Here is an 18,982-nt window from a genome sequence, read left to right on the forward strand (position 1 = left end):
TCTTTATTCTTTTTTTGGCTGATGTGGCTCAATTCAGACCATTGATTCCGAATGAATGTTCTTAATTCCCCTAATCCCCCTTGGCTCCTTCCATAATATACTCTTGTCATCGAGTCAAATTTGACTTTAAAAGGCATGGCGAGGTAGGTGTCTGTCACAATTCAAATCAATTTGGAGTTCCATCACCGGATTAATTAGAAATGACTCATCAATTATTGGATGCTCAATTCTATGGTCTATCAAACCCAATTTCACCCACTAGAAAATGACATGCAGGTACCACAGCATCCTCAAACCTAACATGCTGCATATTTCCAATTCCAGGCTCACCAATCCCCCCCCATAAGCTGCCACATCCTGGTTCCTTGTTTGCAACTTGACGTATGAATTTTCCACAAAAGATAGGCCCACCTTTTGTAGGGGTTTGCTTTGATGGGTTGTGGGTCGTCTCTCGGGCGTATAGTTTTTCTTGTAACTCATTTTGGGCTCCTTTGTAGTTGTTTGGTTATTCTTTCTTGGGTTTTGGGGGTTTTTCTGTTGATTTTGGTGGTTGTTGCAGGTCAGTTTTGAGTGTTTCTGGCGTATACTTCCTATGTACCTAAGGGCGCCTTTACACTTTTTTAATAAATCTTTTCTTATATATATAAAAGGCGTAACCCCGGTACACATACAAAAAAGACATCTAACTAGAATGAAAAAAAAAATATATATATATATATAAAGGAAACATGAAAATCCAGCAGATTAGAAAAGTCCAAGACAGCTGCAAAGAGGAGAGTAATAAAGAAAGACTTTAATTCCACCACTCCTCAAAGAGCGGCAATGTAAAAAATGGTGTCGTCTTACCTTTTACGGTGTCTTTGGAGAGAAATGAATGATAGAATCTTGGCCTCACTTCTATCTTGTTTGGGAGATTGGGGATGCTTAATCCTCACTTGACTATTTTGTGCTTATATGTAACCAGGTTAATACTGAATTTAAGTCATTGTACAAGCACAAATAATCTCCAAAAGGTAGCTCACAAATCAAGCAGTTAAAATATCATTCAAAATCATAATATACTTAAACGGCTTAGGTCAAAGTGAAATGGACAGAGAAACAAAGTGAAAAGAATGGAGAGCAATAAAACTACTTCAGTGATAAATGTTCTAAGGCATCCTATAGAGGGAAAGGCCAATCTTATACTGCTTTAGCGTGTAAATAAGATTCACATGTAATAGAGACAACAATGAATTTATAAAAAGATTCCACAGAGACTTTTGAGAACCTTCAACAGAGAAATATATGAAAGGACGACCTTATAACTCAGTGCTGTTTGTTATCACACAGACGGGAAATACTTGTTTAGATTGAAGGGCAGCGAATAGAATTCCTCACTCCTGGTATCACCCTTGAAAGACCGGAACTTGTCCCACCAATGTTTACCTCTGTCTTTCCTGATTCCGCTGTCCTTCCGATGCAGTGTGTTGTCCAGGAAATATGCCAAGCAGCCCGCAACAAACGCTTCTGATGAAAAAGGGACATTCACAATATCGTTGAACTGCAAAAAGGAAAGAGGCATGCTTTCGTCAGTGGAGCTCAAGACCATGAAATGATTATCGTTAAATCACCAAAAGCTTAAACTGAAATATATGGGTAAATTTAATCATTTAATCAATATCAATATTTTAACGCTCATCCTCACGTGTGGGCTCAAACTCTCATTTAATAGGAGATGCCCAACATGTAAAATATTTAATTGACATGGGAGGGTGAATGGCGGAGATAGGGTTCGAACTCATGACATTTGTTTGGATACCATATTAAATCACCACTTATTCCAAAAGCTTAAGTGATGAATTTAATCATTTAATCAATATCAAAAATTTAACAATTATAACAAAAGCTTAATAGGATCAGGATAGATTCAGGGTTGACATGTCATGCATACCCATCTTCCGCTTGTGTGGACTGGACCATAACCATTGATTGCTGTGTACTCATTGAAGTACTGTGGCACGGACAAGCCCATGAAGATAGAGAAGCCCAAGATGAACTTTGTTCTGAAGCTGTTTAGGTTGCAGAACTGAAGAAAACTAAGTCCCCCCGCACCTGCGCATGCAAAATAAGAATAACTAAGAACAATAAAAATGAATCAGATGTCCACATGTCTGCTTTTTAACCTGTTAAATCACGGAGACGTACCAACATAGGCAAAGAAAAGACAGTATAGAGCAGCAATAATAGGGGCTGGGATTGAAGCAAAGACTGCACCAAATTTCCCTGTACAATGATGGAAAGTAGAATGATAACAGGAACAAAATGTTCACAAAGAAAGGCCAATTGATAATAATAATCAATTTTCATATGGCTGAGAACATCTCATGAATCAAGAGCTTACCAAGAATGGAAAAGAAAATCATAAATCCAGCTGATATTTGTACTACCCTTCGACTGCCAACGCGAGTCAATGCCAAGAGACCAGCATTCTCTCTGTATATCAGCCAAGCAAAGTCCTCAGTTTTTTGCTTAATTGGAATAGAATAGTCAAATAGCATGTATGTTTCCCTATTAAGAGTCTTACACAGATACAGAGGATCCATTCCCAGTTCCGAACAACCCAGACAACAGGATGCCAACTCCCTGTGAGCAAAAAAAAAAAATAATGCACAATAAGAATCCGATCCTCACTTGAAATTAAATTTCACCAGACTTGCATAATGGTATCAAACATAGTTATACTTGACCTACAGACGAATCATTTGTGAACTTCGGAACCCAACCCACAGACGAAATGAGTGATACAATAATTGTCTAATCGTCGCACCTATATTTTTCTTATGATTTCGAACCAAATCTTTTTTCATTAAAAGAATTGTTTGATCAGATCAGGTAGATAGGATAGCATACATCAAAATATACACCCCTAATGCAATTTTCTGTTTCTTCTCTTGTTCTTATTATAAATCAATTGGTGCATTTATATTTTCTCTTCTTCTTCCTTATATGTGTATGTGCCTGTGCGAGATCAGAAAAAGGCCTCACTCACTCTTTTCTTTTTTCTTCTCTTTTTTCTCTTTTTTTTTTTTTTTTGTGGGTGGTGTCTATTGTGTGGGGGGTGGAAGAGGGATTAAAAGTGATACCAGGCTATAAGGTTAATAGCACTTTTTATTTCAATAGAAGTTAAGCTCGAAATGATCCACATTACTTAAATATGATGGGACAAGCCTTTATAATTACCTGCCAACCAACTCCACGGCTGAAAATGGAAGGTGGCAGCATAGTCGCACTTGCAAACCTTGATACCGCAATGAAAGCACCAGTGGACTGCTCAAATCATTGGACTTAAATGAGAAATGAGTCAACTCCAAGAGATCAAATAACATTAACATCATCAGAGACAAGCATTCAGATAATGAAATATTAGTTTGAAAAAAGAACCTTCGACTCTTAATAGAAGAACATCATACTGCTTAATTAAAGGTTAAATTGTCCACTCATGCACAACTATGATATTCATATAATTTAAAGATGTCACAGAGCTCTACTGAAGGTGAATATTCTAGCCCTTCATCAACAACTCATTAATGAACTTCAAAGGGAAGTCATAAGAAATAACTGCAATAGTACAAATATAAAAAGCACACCTCTACAAGTGCAACAAAAGCAGCCATCATCATGGCAAAGGCTTCGCCGGCATCAAATGAAGGAGTTCCCCATTGAAAGGGATATGGCACTCTTATCCTGCAAACTCATATTCCAAGAATTAATTCTCTCACTCATGTCAAGTATCAAACCCAAATATTAATTTATGTTTGCAGATAAGTAATCATTATAGTGAAGCATCTTGAGGTTGTAATCAAACTATAATTTAAATAATAACACTTATATCCAAGGTTTGGTTCAATAAACGAACCTGTATATGATGCAACAAAAGTTAATGATGATGGCTCAGCTGAAACTAAGCATACCAACTAATGGGCTCAGCTCTATGAATCCTTTGTCAACTAACTGAGGTTGGCAACTTAATGATGTTGTTAAATCACCACTTATCCCAAAAGCTTAAGCTAATAAGAGGACGGTAAATTTAATCATTTAATCAAATACTTTAACACTCTCACTCACGTGTGGTCAAACTCTCTTTTAATAGATGAAGTCCAACACGTGAAATATTTAATTGAAATTGAGGTGAATCACATCGACAAGGTTCGAACTCAATACTTTTGGTCATAATACTATGTTATTGTTTGCATAAACGGTTTAGACAGAAAAGGTGGAGGCTATTATTCTGTTACAGTAGCCTACCACACATCTTAATATATAGGTTTAGGGGAACATTACAATGACCAAAATACCCCCAAACCCTAATGACCCACTAACCGTAATGACCCTTCTAACAGATGTAAAGTGTTAAAACTACCTATAAAGAATATAATAGATGCCATCTGTGTGGAAACCCAAATCATAAAGCATAAATCACAATTCACAAAGCATAATTTGAAAGTCTTGTTCTTTGTTTGAAATGAGGAACCATTTGAAAAACCATCTTTGCGGAAACCCAAATCCCCCACCTCCGAAAAAAGGGAATTTCTCTAGACAGTCTATGTAACCATAAGCTTGCCAAATCAACTAAAGCTCATAAAAGGGAAAACTAAATGTCTTTAATTTAGCTTCAGTTCACTTATCAAATAATTGTAAATTACCCAATCCTATTTCCTACTAACACTAAACAACACAATCCAATTGAATGAGTTTTTGGTACATGCTTTAACAAACAAGAAAGTCATTAAAATTGACGATAAACATCCATAAAAAGCTTGTCTTACAAATTCATGATTATGGAAAGGTATTTCCATGGACTATTATAAATCAAACAGTCATACAAAGCCCATATAAAGGCCATGTATTTCGTGACTCCATAATCAAATCATCAGTTATCCCAGAAGAAATGTTGAAATGAAAATTTCTTTAATGAAACAACCTATACTTACCATGGAGCACCGTTTATAAGTCCAGCACGATCAGTGCGACAGCTTATTTGTGTTTTCGGCGCTGCACCATTATATGCCCCACCTACAGTAAGTAGGTGAGCGTATATCCATACAATCACCACTGCGAAAATTACTGCGAAACGGTCAAAGACATTTCTTCCTGAATGTATCACATGGGGCATATACTGCATAAGAGTTAAGACAATAACAATCTTAGCCTAACAATAACCATTACTCTGTAAGCTTACAGATATAATTCATAGAAGGCAAGAAACTATAGTTCATAATAAATTCAAAACTGTACGAACTGGATGGGTGAGACATTAAAGACCAGTACCTGTGAAATAAAAACTAAAATAATAAGCTCTGGCAGTCCAATCTCTACACATTTCGCAACCTAGAGATTCATGGCAAGAGTTAGCATCCAAAAGTACCAAAATATCTAGTGTGTACATGACAGCACATTGCAGCAAAAGAAGACTTACCCCAGGAAAACCAAACTCGTAAAGGCCAAATCCAGCTAGTGCTACCAAAGGAACAGCTGAAAGTGGACTTAAAAACCTGAGGAAATGGAAAAATCAAACCAAACGAATTTCCAAATTGTAATAAGAAAACAATCACGATACAGTATTCAGTTATTTGTGTTTGATGCAGACTCTTTTGGAGAAAATGCAGAAATGCGTCAGTATGAAGCTGATGAGCTTAAATAATCTCTATTTCAGAAATCAAATTGATTTGGTGTAACTAAACTAATATTAGTATTAACCAACAAAAATAAATCCATGGAAAATGACATAGTTCAATGGGGCATTTTACACAACGGTCTCATATGAGGTCCAAGCAAACAGAACCCAGCTAATTAAAATTATATATCAGGGGAGAAAAGGGGAAAAAAATCCCCAAGTTCCCTGAGGATTGTTTCAATTAATATATTTGTATAGGTTCTGAACTAACCTTGTAACATTGCGCCAAAGGCCACTGAATCCTAAGACAATCTGAATAGTTGAAGCAACAATAAGAGCACCCTGGATTGCCCGCATTGTCCTCTTAAATTTCTGTATAGGCATCAACACATGGTGACATGGTTACAACCAAGCTGGTGCAAACATCAATTAGATTTATGTGAAGTTTGAATGCATGATATTCATCTTCCTCTTTATTTTTTTCCAAATGGATTACAGTAAGACATGATAAGCATTTAGAGTTTTGGCATTAATTGCATGCTAGTCCAATTGAAGGGAAACTAAAGACACGTTATATCCAGCAATATCCCATGCTGGGCACTAGTTATGTGTCATACTTGCACTAAACATGTACACCACATTAACAAGCAATTCGGCAAATTATACAAATACCAACAAATATTATAGAATGGGTTTGAGATCACAAAACCTCTATAGGGTCTTGGACATTGCTGAATCGACCAGAAAGGATAATTGAAATTGTGGTCGGGACAAAGGTATATGACCCTCCAATGACAGCAGGCAGTCGAGACCCAAAACATGACTGCAACAATGTGTTCAAACCAGCAACAAAGAGTAGGGTTTGGATCACCTTTGCCTTCTCCTCCTACAACAATGGCACATGTGGTTTAAGTCATAATTATACCCTTAAATAAATTTCAATATTTAATTGAAATTAACATTTTTTTTTTTAAAAAAAAAAACAAAAATCTCCAAAGGCTTACATTTCCACCACCCATTTGGGGAACCAGAGCAGTGGGGATGAGAACTGTCGTGCCAAGCATCACAAGATAGTGTTGAAATCCAAGAAGGATGGCTTCAGCTGCATCATGCCCATAACAGCATAGTCTTTTAATGATTTACAAATGAAAGCAACGAAAAAAATTGAAACCAAAGGCACCTAAGTAATTTAAAAATAAATAAATTACCCAAGCTTTAAGCTGTTACAATATAATTGAACTAAAATATTTCTGCGTAGATCAAAATCACTAATGATGGTTAGGGCAGCCATCCCCAAATGGTCAGAAAGAGGTATTCTTGTGTTGAGATGAGCCGTAAAATGAGAGTCTAAAAGAACCAGGGGAGAATAACCAAACAGATTAAAAAAAAAAAAAAAAAAAAAAGTAGAAAAAAAATTCTTAAAAGGAAATTCAAAATTAACAAAATCACAAAGGAACCAAAATCGCTGCAACCAACTTAGAAATAGGCATATAGCATGGAACCTGGTGACAGAACACTCCAGAGTTCCCGAAACAGTAAAAAATAAATAAAATAAAATCACAGAAAATTTCCCACACCAACAAAAAAAGAAAAAAGAAAAAGAAAAGAAGAGGCTACTCAAGTTTAGTGAAAATCAGTTCTTCTTCTTTTTCTTTTTTTTTAACAAGATCAGAATTTGTCAGTAGAACAGCGAGGTGCTTTCCAAAATATTAAAGAAATTTACTTTTTTGAAAAGAGGGGTATCTGCGAAAGCAAAAAAGAGACCAGAAAAGATACTTTGAACGGTTAAACACAGAGAGAACGTATCCGAAATCAAACTAACTTATTACAACAAAACCTGCCTTAAATATACCAGGTAGATTCAGAAGAATCAGAGTTAGAAACTAAGACCCACATGAATAATCTAGCACTAACTTTCCAAAAGGAACTACAATTCAGAATCCAAGTTAAAAGGCAAGCACAAAACAAAAAAATAAAAAGAAACTTGTGGATGAGAGAGAGATACTCACGCCATGGAGGTGGGCTGGTAATGCAGTAAGAAATGTTGGGTAGCTGATCCTTTGGTGGGTGTGGCTGTGGCTCTTCTGCTTTTCCACCTCCACCACCACCACCTCCTCCTGCCATTGATCTCTCTCTTTCTAGAACTCTCTCTCTCTCTCTCTCTAAAACTCTATAGAAAACAAAAATTACAAGAACCAAGTTACTACAGAAAAGCTGTATGAAACCCAAATCTAAGCACAGCCCAGATCTTAAATCCTGCAGAAACACAGTAAAAAGAGCTTGGCATAGAGAACACAAAACAAAACACTCAATAATATGAGGACCCCAAAGAGTGAACCTTTCACATGGAAACCCACTAAATATAGAGAAGAAGAGAATATTATAGAGGTGTGGGAAGTGGGAACTGTTAATAGGAAAAGAAAATGAAGTGGAAAATGATAGTGTAACTGTTGGGTTTAGATGGAGTGAAACAAATAGTGGTAGTAATTGAAGAAAACTAATAATGGGGAATGAGAAAGGCCAGAAAAAGTGCCTTTTAACAATCTTTTTGAAGCAAAATCAAGTGCCCAAACCCTTTTTTTTAAAGTCAATAAATCTGTGTACGTACTACCCCACAACACCTAAAATGTCACTGAAAAGTGGGGAATGTTTTCAAATAAAAAAGATAAATAAGAAGAGTCTTTTTTAGCGAAGCAATCCCTTCAAACGGTGTAAGAAGCGTGTGTCTGGGAGCAGGTGAGGATTTAATATGAATGATATAGGAAGGAAGGAAGATAGATGAACGCAACTAATAACTAAATAAGGGCCTGTTAGCAGTAGTTTCTTTTGAAGAAAAAAAAAACGATTTTTTAAAACTTCTGAACCAAAAGTCCAAAAGTAGGGGTTGGAAAATCATCTCCCACCCCAATTTATTTTCTTTTCTAAAACACGTTTTCTAGACAGTGACTTTTACAAAAAAAATATAAAAAATATAAAAAAATAAAAAAATCACGTGACATTTATTACATTAATTACTAAACAATTAAATTCTTGTGTTAAATTTTATTGCTTAATACTTATTACGTCAATCACATAATTTTATAATCGGTTATAATAAAAGTTGTAATTGGCTAATTTTTTGGGCAAAAGAATTGCATTTAAACATTTACATAACATTTTACCTTTAAAAAAATGGGACCAAAAACCTTTACCAAAGCAAATGATTTTCATTTAAACATGTACACAACTTTTTACCTTTATAAAAGTTGAATGGTTTTTGTCTGTTTTTAAATTTTATTCAGATTTTATCTTCTTTTTTTTTTTTAATTTTGTCTTAAATTTTTTAAATTATTCAAACATAATTTAAAAAAGCAAATTCAATCAGTATTGTAATTTTTAAACATTTTTCAAAAAAATCGCACACCTTAAAAATAGTTGAATTGTACCAAAAAGAGTCCCACGGTTTCTCTCTCTAGTCTCTAACATGAAAATCAGTCAAATATCACACACTTCACATTTCATATTCCGTTATGCAAAAGACAGAAGAGGTTGAAGTTGAGTCTTGACAAGGCAAGAATTGCTAATTCCAAGATAGGACTCCAGACGACGGCGTTTAGGCCAGCTGGACAAAGTTTTACCTTGGCGACATCACTTTCTCGATATACAACTTGCAGTTGCCGATAAGAATGCATCTATCTAATAAATAATAATCTTTTTTCTTTATGCGAAGTGCCATTAATACCCTTCGATAATTAATTAGACTACTGTAGGCCGAACAACCTCCTCATCCCGGCAATAATTGAGGGGAGGGGCATTTTGAAAATTATGTAGATGATGATCACGTGCGGGCTGTACCAGAGGAATATCGGGTCGCCCAAAAAGCCCCCAAACGAGTAGCCAATGGTGGAAAAATGGACAGCCGACAAATTCTCTTATCCCTAGAGTTAACTCAGTTAAGCAATTCCTCCAAAGTCCATTCACCGGGCTCCTGTTCCTTTACCAGCGTTTCTCAGTTATAACTGGCATTCCTCAGGATATAAACCCTAAAAATAACCTAGGGTTGTTGAATTGAATGATTCATTATGCTTGTTTTTCTTTTTCTTATTTACATCAATATATTTTTACCAAAAACAAACTGATATTGATCATGGTTTTTTTTTTAAAAAAATAAAAATAAATTAGTTAGAAGGAGTATTTTAATGTGATATAAAACTATAAAAGTAGGAATTATTTTTTTTTGGTGAAGTTTACATAGTGTAAATATAATCTTTTACACCCTCAAATAAAGAGTTTTTTACGTTAACATCTCACACTATTGATATAGTTTACTATAGACCGAGACTCTAATCGAGAATGTTGGTTACGCAACAAAAAAATAAGTAAGTAAAAGAGCTTGTCGGGTGTGCCAGTAAGAATCACTATAACAAAATCTGTAGACGACCGAGGAGCCGATCGAGTTGTGAGCACAAAAGTCGGTGTTATTATGTAACCTCTAGATGACCATTACGATTGGGCAGAAATATGTTTGTTTTTCAAATCTAAGGAGTACGTGGTCAAAATCTTAGACCACATCAGTTGACAGCTAAAGCCAATGGTATTTAATGAAACGTATCAAAGCAAGAAAACGTCGGTTGGAACACCCCAGAAGAAAACGTCGGTGAGGGATAGACCAAGAAACGCCGTTGCCATCACCGAATAAAATCTGCCATTGTATCGATTGTCGGATTTTTGACGTTTGCAAACGCTAAGAAGCCCGGTGGACAAGCTCTTTTGACGTATATAACAGCAACCTTCGACGGACTTTGTGAAATCACACTCACCGACGATTGTCCGTATCAAATTTATCCAACACCAACGCCATAAATTACATTTTTACTTGATAACGACTTTTTTAGAATGATGAATTAACAGTTTCTATCAACCTGTTGATTATTTTTAAAAAAAAAAAAAAGAAAGAAGAAAAAAAAAATGTGCTATATATATATATATATATATATATTTTTGTCTTTATCTCATCCTTTCTACTTTTAAAAATTACCGTTAGATCGGTGGAATTCATATAAAAAAATTACATGAACCCCCTAGATCTGATGATGATTTTCAAAAATTGAAAGATAATAGGAAAAAATAAATTATTTATCCTTTAAAAAAAAAAAAAAAAAAAAAACCAAAAAAATGTGTCATATACTATTCTCCTGTCCTTCTCCATCTTGTTACTTTTAAAAATTACCATTAAATCTGTGGAGCCCATATGAGGGATTCACATGGGCTCCACATATTCAATTGTGACTTTCAAAAGTAGGTGTAGGAGGATAAGAGAATAACAAGAAAAGAAAATGAATCATTTCTCTAAAAAAAAAATTAAAATTTGATTAAAATTATCACATTATCATTATGAAAGTCCTCTCCAGACTCCAAATGTAACCGTGGACCGTAATTTTCAGTAATGTAATTACATTCTATATCATTATTTTGTGCTAGTTGCTCTCATTAAGAAAAATAACGAAAATGTGTTTATGTAAATTTTTGCACGGTCAAACTGTGCGATAAGCACCAATAAAACAAGAGATAAGGCCATCGGAGTGGCGTTGCCCGACCGCATGGTGGGCGGGAGTGGGAAGCAACCTCTTATGGTTTATGCAAGATTTTTTAAAGCATATATGACTGTGTAGTAACTATCTAATGAACTAGTAGCTACAGATTTTAAGAGTTGTTTAATTAAGTGGACTCATAATTATCTACTTGCGTATCAAAATGAAAAGGGCAGTTGGTGAATGCTTTGTATTGGATTGCTAACTTTGAAGATAGGTTAGATTCAATTGCAAGTAAAGGTGATTGAATAAGACATCCTTTTTTTAGTTATTGAAAGGCATGCAGGGACAAGGGATAAATTAATTGTAGATTGACCCATTTAAAAATGATTATCATCATGTTCCATAATATTTCTTTCTCCCCCACATGACAACCCAAATCATGCCCTATTGAAAGATTGTGTAGAGGCATTGATTGGTCCATGGACAAGATTGTCAAAATTTGAAATCTATAAGCAAAGTAATTGAGCCTTGGGAAAAAAAATAATAATAATAAGTTTGTCCTTTTCTTGGTAATCTGTAGTCTGTAGATTTCCCTGTCAACTTTTTGTGGGCCCTCAATGGCATTTATATGTCAAGATCATATTGGTGGATGCCAAAAGTATTTAATCAAATCACCTAACTTTACTCATGAGATTATGCTTGGAAAAAAGGTGTAGGGTAGGCAAAACTATAGAATACAAATTATGGACTAAATATATTTTAGAGCCCCTCAACTAACAGTCATTACAGATGTGACATTTAGACTTTAGACCGCGATAAGTATCAATTTGTTGTAATTAAGTCACGTTTTTTGTCATTCTTCTTATGATATCCATATTTTATTTTTAAAAAAAAATGATTAAATACTAAATACATATAGTAAGGTTCGATTAGTATATAAAGAATTTGCATGAAATTTTAATTTTAATTTTTTTTTAAAAAAAAAATAAGTATTTTTTAAAGAATGACAGAAATGCGACTTAATTACAACAAATTAGTAGTTTGATGAGTCTAAATGCCACACTTGTCAATTCGTGTGACTTTATAAAAAAATTGTTATAAGTTGAGGGGCTAAAATATATTTATCCCAAAAGTTATTCATTTAAAAAAAAAAAAACTATAGTATAAAAATGAGAGAAAGGTTAGATATGAGAAGGGGGAACGAATATCTCTGTGGGCATGGATGAATAATAGAAAAGTGTATAAAGGAAAAAACAGGGGACACAACGTGGGTGTTGCTTTCAGTTCTTTTTTTATAGGGGTACTCATGCCACCCAACCCTTCACTGTGCAGGGACCGCGGCTTTGCAAATTATGGGCCTTGTTTGGTGCTTTCTCTTTCTCTTTCTCTCACACAAAAGCACTTTCTCTTTCCTCCTTTTGCCTTCCTCTTTTGTTTTTAAATTTCTTTATTCTTTTTTTGTCTGGCCTTCAATTCTTTGCTCTCAAATATAAGCACCTCCGCACATGCACGTGGTTGTTCTATCTAGATCCCAAAATAACAGCCTGTAACAATTATAGATATACACATATAATATAGGAAAAATTATAATTTAATCGTCTAAATTATGGACCCTGTTTGTAAACAGTCTTATGAACTGTCAACGCTCGAACTATGGGTTTGTTTGTCAAGCAACATTACAAAACAGCACTGTTCATGTACTTTTTTTTCATTTTTTTTTATATTTTTCACTACTAATCAACATCAAAACATTCCCATTTTTTTCACTTTTTTATATCACATCAATAATTTTTTATTATTATCCAAACAAAAAAATTCACTACAATACAAAACTTTTTCACATTTTTATACAAATTCTTTTTATTTTATATCACATCATCGCTTTTTACTAATTTCAAAACTAACAACCCCACTACTTTGTTCTGTTCTGTTCTGTTCATGTCTTTGCCCAACAAGCCCTATAACCGCCTAAACTATCAAAAACTTTCGAAAATACCAATTTTGTTGAAATATGCTTATAATACCATTGTCATATGTCATTTTTCAATTAAAAAATATTAAAATTTAAATTTAAAAATAATAAAAACTAAAAAAAAAAAACTAATATTTTTTTATATTTTTTTTTTAAAAAAAAAAAAAAACAAAGAAAATGGAGTTTTGAGGGGGGTGGCATGCAAGAAGGGGGGGTGGCTGCCTTTTTTTAAAAAAATAAAAATAAAAAATAAATTTTAGTTTTTTTTGGTTTTTAATTATTATTTTTTTTACTTTTTTTTTTAAAAAAAAAAATTAATTAAAAAAATAACACTTGACAAGAATATTATAGGCATATTTTAAAAAAATTGACATTTTTAAAACGTTTTGATAATTTAAGAGGTCAGAATTCAAGCGTTAGCGGTTCGTGGAGTTATTTATAAAATAGATGGCAGTTTGAAGATTAAACTGTAATTTTTTCTATAATATTATATATAACAATTAGATATGTAAGACATGGACACGTGGTATAATTTAGTAAAGAATAATGATTCAATGCCACCTAAATATACAACTTTTCACCACCTTGCATATGTGGCAAGGTGGTCCCCCACTACTTTTTGAGTTTTTTTATTTTTTAAAAATAAATTAAAGTGGGGGACCACCTTGCCACATAGACAAGGTGGTGAAAAGTTGTATATTTAGGTGGTAGTGAATCATTGCTCTTTAGTAAAATACGTGCAGTCTATTTGTCACATCCCCGCCTCTAAATCTGTTTTTAAGGCGTACGTGCAATACCTTGCTCAAATTTATTTATTTATTTTTTGTTTTAAATAAAAAATAAAACATTTTAATGGATGCCAAAAAATAAATAAAAAGGTCAAGAGAGGATAATTAGAAATAATTATTAAGATGTGGATCATGCATACGACCACCATGTTGAAAGTAAAAAGAGTTAAGAACACTAGGAAACATTTTTGGTCTAGAGGCTTCGTTCAAATGAGACAATCCCCCGTTCGAACAAGCCACTTAAAGTGCCAATTTATTTTTTTTATTTTATTTTTATATAGATTAAAGCGCCAATTTTGGATTAATTGAAAAAACTCTTTTGAATGGGAAACAATCTATTCCAACGGGGACGTTTTTGCATGTGAATCAAATGTGTCCAAGACGTTGCAGAGAGATAAATAAATTAAAAAAAAAAATTAAAAAAATTAAAAATAAAAAAATAAAAAAATAAAAAGAGGAAAAGGAGGAGAGCTCTGTGGTCTTGAGAACAGACTCAGAATAGGATCCTCTCCATTTCAAGTAAAATGGAGAGGAGCCGGTCCTTGTTTTACAAGAGGCAAAATTGTTCAAAATATTAAAATAACAATTTTGTCCCCTGTAAAAACAACTAATCGGCTCCTAATTTATATTTTAAATGAAATGAAGAAAACTCGTTTCAAGCAAACTCGAGCTTCAAAAGGTAAATCCTTTTTTTTTTTTTCGTATCTCATTTGAGTCATTTCTACTGATAAAAAAGTAAAGCCCAACCTTTTTTACATTAACAAAAAAAAATCAAAATCAAAATTCATCTCAACTTTATATCACTCAATCCATTCATTTCTCTTTTTCCTCTAAAAAAATTGTTTACCAAACACATCCCTAACTTTTCTCTTTCTTTTTCCAGTGTTGGTGTGTATAGGAATCGTGTTTATGTTGTATTTTGGCTTGTATGAGTTTAGAGAGTTTGAGGTAAGAAATTGAGAAAAATGAGTGGGTTTTTCTTATGAGAAACACAAGCTTCGGGAGAAAGGATGAAACTGTTGAGGGACTTGGACTGCCAAAAGAGTTAGACACATAAAAAGGGCGAGCTTTAGGGTAAATAGGTCCAAATGCATAGGGCTAAGGTTTGTCTTGAAGTGTTGGTCGAAGAAAAATGGAAGTGGAAAGAAATAATTGAGATTTTAAAGTCAAATCGTAAATGCTGTGCATTTAGGCTCAAAACGGTGTTAAGAGGGGTTAAAGGAGGTGATTTTAGGGTTTTATAGTGTATGGGAAGTGAGAAGGGGAATAAAAATAGGAGCTTTGATGTAGGAAGACTTATAGAAGATGATGAGCAATGTAGTCATCCGAACATGGTCACAATCATTAGAACGAGACACATGCTGGGAATCTCGTGCAAACTTTCAATTAATTCTCGTTCTAACAAGACACCCCTGAGAGTCTCGTGTGAACCTTGTTCGAACGAAACATGGGTAGAAGGCAAAATTTTTAAGATTCATGTATGAAGTTATGACTTGTGATTTGGGGACCCGACTAACGATAGAGTATAGTTTGAAGAAGGGGAACGAGAAGGAGTTCTCGACCCGCAACCCCTTGGGGTTATTCTGCACTTTGAAGGAGAAGTAGAAAAATGAATAAATATAATGATAATTAATTTGATTCTTTGTCGCCGGGTTAGAAGTTATAAATCGAAAGGTTTTTTCTTTTTTTCCCGTTTATGCTTTACGAAGGAGACCTTGTCGATGAATTTTACACGCAAGTAAACACACATGAAAACACCAAATGATGACTTTTGCTAGCATGTCTACGTTGATAGCAATAAATGTATATTTTTGTATGAGCATGAAATATCATACTTGACTATGATGAGAGCCCTAAATTTAAATTGAAATTCATTTTACTGTTTTGACTGCATGATTATTACACAGTTATGTTGTGTACAAGAAAATTATAATAGGAGATTGAATAACATGGCCACTATAAACTATAAATGTTTTTAAATTGCAAAAGGCATTAATTATTGCGGCATGCGCATTCTACACCATACAAACTTGCCCCTATGGCCAAGTTGTTAATTTTACACTAGATTCATTTGTCATTTAATTATAGTTGGCATAACCACATACGGGGTGGGGCTACCGGCTGATTACAAATATTTATAGTTTGAGTGACTCGATCACCTAGGGTTGGACTTGGTTGATCAATTAGGCTGTCACGCTATGTGCAATGCCCGTGGTAGTGGGGCTGTACCAAAGGTCGTGTGGAATGCACAACTTCACCGTAAGATGATTAATGGTACGTATAGGTCATATGGAGGATAATAATGATCCATATGGTGTATCTACGCATACTTATGGATATTTGCATGAACTTTGATTTTCTTGCATGAGAAATAGCCTACATTATATATTTCCTTACTTATTAAATCGTGGATTTACTATATTTTACATGTAAGATGTATGTTTTAAAGAGATAGCCAAGTTCATTAGAGGCTGATCAGGAGAACCAGAAGGTACATGCAATAACTACTTAAAGTTCTATAGATAATCTTTACGTTATGTATTTTGATGACTTTTGTAGGGTTATGGGCAATTTTCAAACTTGAGCCCTTGTTGGAATTTCATTAAGACTCATCCGGTGGCATGTAATTAAGACTTAGTTTGGTGTACGTGTCCTTAAGTACTCATGACTTTGAACTATTATATTGTTACATTTATGCAATTATGTATCAATGACTACTTCTAAATACTCAAAGAATGATGTGGTTTTCACATCATTTTTAGAAGAATAAACAAATAACAAAATAGTGACTTCTAGATACTTTTTTGGTTTGACTTCTAAATTTGATTTTGCATTCAACATAACGGTCAAGACCGATGGAATGAGCTAAATTGCAACAAAATTTCACTACAATTATGGTTTGAGATATTAATAACTTGGGCACGACATGACTGTCTTTAGTGTCATGAAACTCTGATGTGATAATGTGATAAGGCAGACTAGTAGCGGAAGCAATATATAACGAAGGAAAATAGTGATCTATTTTATATATATTTTTTTTAACTCTAGACATGTTGTAAAAAATTTAAATCATCCGGAGCTATTATTATGTAAAATTTCGTCATGCAATCAATAGTGAGAGGCAGTTCATCCGGAAGCATTCAACTTTCTCATCTTTTTTATTTTTTGGTTGAAAGTAGTACAGCATAACTTTTATTAATGATTTATCTTAAGCACAACACTCAATAGAAATAATATTGCAAATACATCGGGGGCTTCCTCAAGTATAACATGTTATTCTCTGAGAGACAGCGCTTGCTTCGCAAGACGGTGAGCTGCTTCATTTGCATCTCGTCTAACATGATTGACCTTCTATTTTTACAAACAACTCAATACCTCTTTAGTGTCCTCAATCAGATGGCCATATATGCTTAGATTTCTTTTGTCTTTCTACAACGCCTGTACTGTCTTAAGAGCATCGCCTTCCAGTTTCACCCTTTGCAGTTTGCAACCCCAATTCCATACTAAATACAATAACGAATACATTATGCAAGGAATAATAATCAATGGAAAATGATTTGTGGAGGACACCGTCTCCACGCGCCCTTTTTTTTTATTAAAAAGATGAATTTTAATGAAAAGAGAGTGTTGAGAAACGGTTTTCCATCTCCTGTGTATTAGAGCTCATAATCAACTTAGAAATATTTATGTACATCACATAAAGCGCTACACATGGACGTGTCTTTTCTTCGGAATAGAGTTTTTTCTATTTTACTTGAAATGAAAAAATAAAAAAATTATGACTAATTTTTTATTTTGTCGCATATAACGCGTTATATCACTTTAAAGATATATTACTTCATTTTGAAAAATTTAAATAATATAACTTTGCACATCCTCCAGTAAATTCATGTAGCTCTGCTGGCAGACCTATGCCGATGTGGCTCTGTTGTGACCCGAGTAAGGGTGTGCTGAACCCAGTTGGGCTTTAAACAGATGGGGTTCTCACTTCTCATCAGCCTCGTGACAAGCCCATTATGAGCCCTTTTATGCTGTCGAGTTATGTTTTATATCACTATTTGTGTTTTCATTTTATCCTCTAAAATTGATGTGATTATTAAAATTACTATTAAATTTATAATAGACCATTATTAAATTTTAATCTAATGATAATTTTAAGAGTCACATCAATTTTGAAGGGACAAAAGAGAGACACAAATGTGATATGTAGAATTATTGTATGTTGCGATACCAAAGAGCCAGTTCTCTAAAACGAGTTGTGCTATCCAGCACACTTTCATCTCACCATAGTCCGGCTTTCGTGGCCAACGTGGCACATGCTTTTTTTTTTTTTGTTGGGATTAAAGACATATTTAGTACCTGTGATTTAAAAACTTTATTTTTTAGTACCTCAGTTTCATTTTAACTTTACAGATGGTATCTGAATTTTGAGAAAAGACTGATTTGTTACCCCCGTCTATTTTTACATCCAAATTTTAACGAATTATCAACTCTCATTGGTTGACACGTGACACAATATAAAAAAAAAAATTAAAAATTAAAAATTTAATTAATATTTTTTTTAAGGTTTTTAATATTTTAATATTTTTTTAAGTTTTATTAATTTTAACTTTTAAAAATTTTAATTTTTTTATATTGTGCCACATGTCAACTCTCATTAGTTGACATGTGGCAATTCATTAAAATTTGGATAAAAAATAGATAAAAGTGCTAACTCATATACCATCTATCAATCGAAATGAAAAAAAAGAGACTTGCTACACATGGACACTCATCCGTCCCATGTGAGCATTTTATTATAAAAAAATAATTTTTTATTAAAAAGTTGGCTTTGATGTCCCATCAAAGCCAACTTTTTTAATAAAAATTTATTTTTTTATTATATGTGGGTGATGGGGGACAGATGAGTGTCCCCCATCCAGCATTTCCCGAAAAAAAAATACCAAAAAAATGAAGTTTTTAGACAACATATACCCAATTCTCCGAGGCTCTTTCACTTTCTACACATTCAAGGCGCTTGCACTTTTTGAACATTTCACGGATACTTTTATCATCA

The 18,982-nt window shown here is 33.8% G+C and overlaps 1 protein-coding gene across 1 annotated transcript; it reads right to left on the reverse strand.

Annotated features, from left to right (window-relative positions):
- Positions 1-1,161: 1,161 nt before the first annotated feature.
- Positions 1,162-8,152, reverse strand: LOC133874819 (nucleobase-ascorbate transporter 6). Its single transcript, XM_062312682.1, has 14 exons — positions 7,663-8,152; positions 6,658-6,755; positions 6,363-6,539; positions 5,925-6,025; positions 5,456-5,531; positions 5,308-5,367; positions 4,971-5,155; positions 3,627-3,723; positions 3,220-3,306; positions 2,564-2,622; positions 2,381-2,472; positions 2,185-2,262; positions 1,931-2,091; positions 1,162-1,540 (listed from the first exon to the last, which is right to left on the reverse strand). Exons 1-14 carry the CDS (start codon positions 7,775-7,777, stop codon positions 1,322-1,324), a joined length of 1,605 nt encoding a protein of 534 aa, XP_062168666.1. The 5' UTR covers positions 7,778-8,152; the 3' UTR covers positions 1,162-1,321.
- Positions 8,153-18,982: the final 10,830 nt, after the last annotated feature.

Source organism: Alnus glutinosa, chromosome 8, assembly GCF_958979055.1.
Source record: "Alnus glutinosa chromosome 8, dhAlnGlut1.1, whole genome shotgun sequence".
Classification (NCBI taxonomy): Eukaryota; Viridiplantae; Streptophyta; class Magnoliopsida; order Fagales; family Betulaceae; genus Alnus; species Alnus glutinosa.

Excerpts from the sequence above, each read along its gene's own strand:
- LOC133874819 (XM_062312682.1), bottom strand. The coding sequence starts at position 7,777 with ATGGCAGGAGGAGGTGGTGGTGGTGGAGGTGGAAAAGCAGAAGAGCCA. Across the intron at positions 5,532-5,924 it reads CTTTGGCGCAATGTTACAAG|GTTTTTAAGTCCACTTTCAG; the intron begins GTTAGTTCAGAA and ends CCATTTCCTCAG. Across the intron at positions 1,541-1,930 it reads TCCACACAAGCGGAAGATGG|TTCAACGATATTGTGAATGT; the intron begins GTATGCATGACA and ends TCCTTTTTGCAG.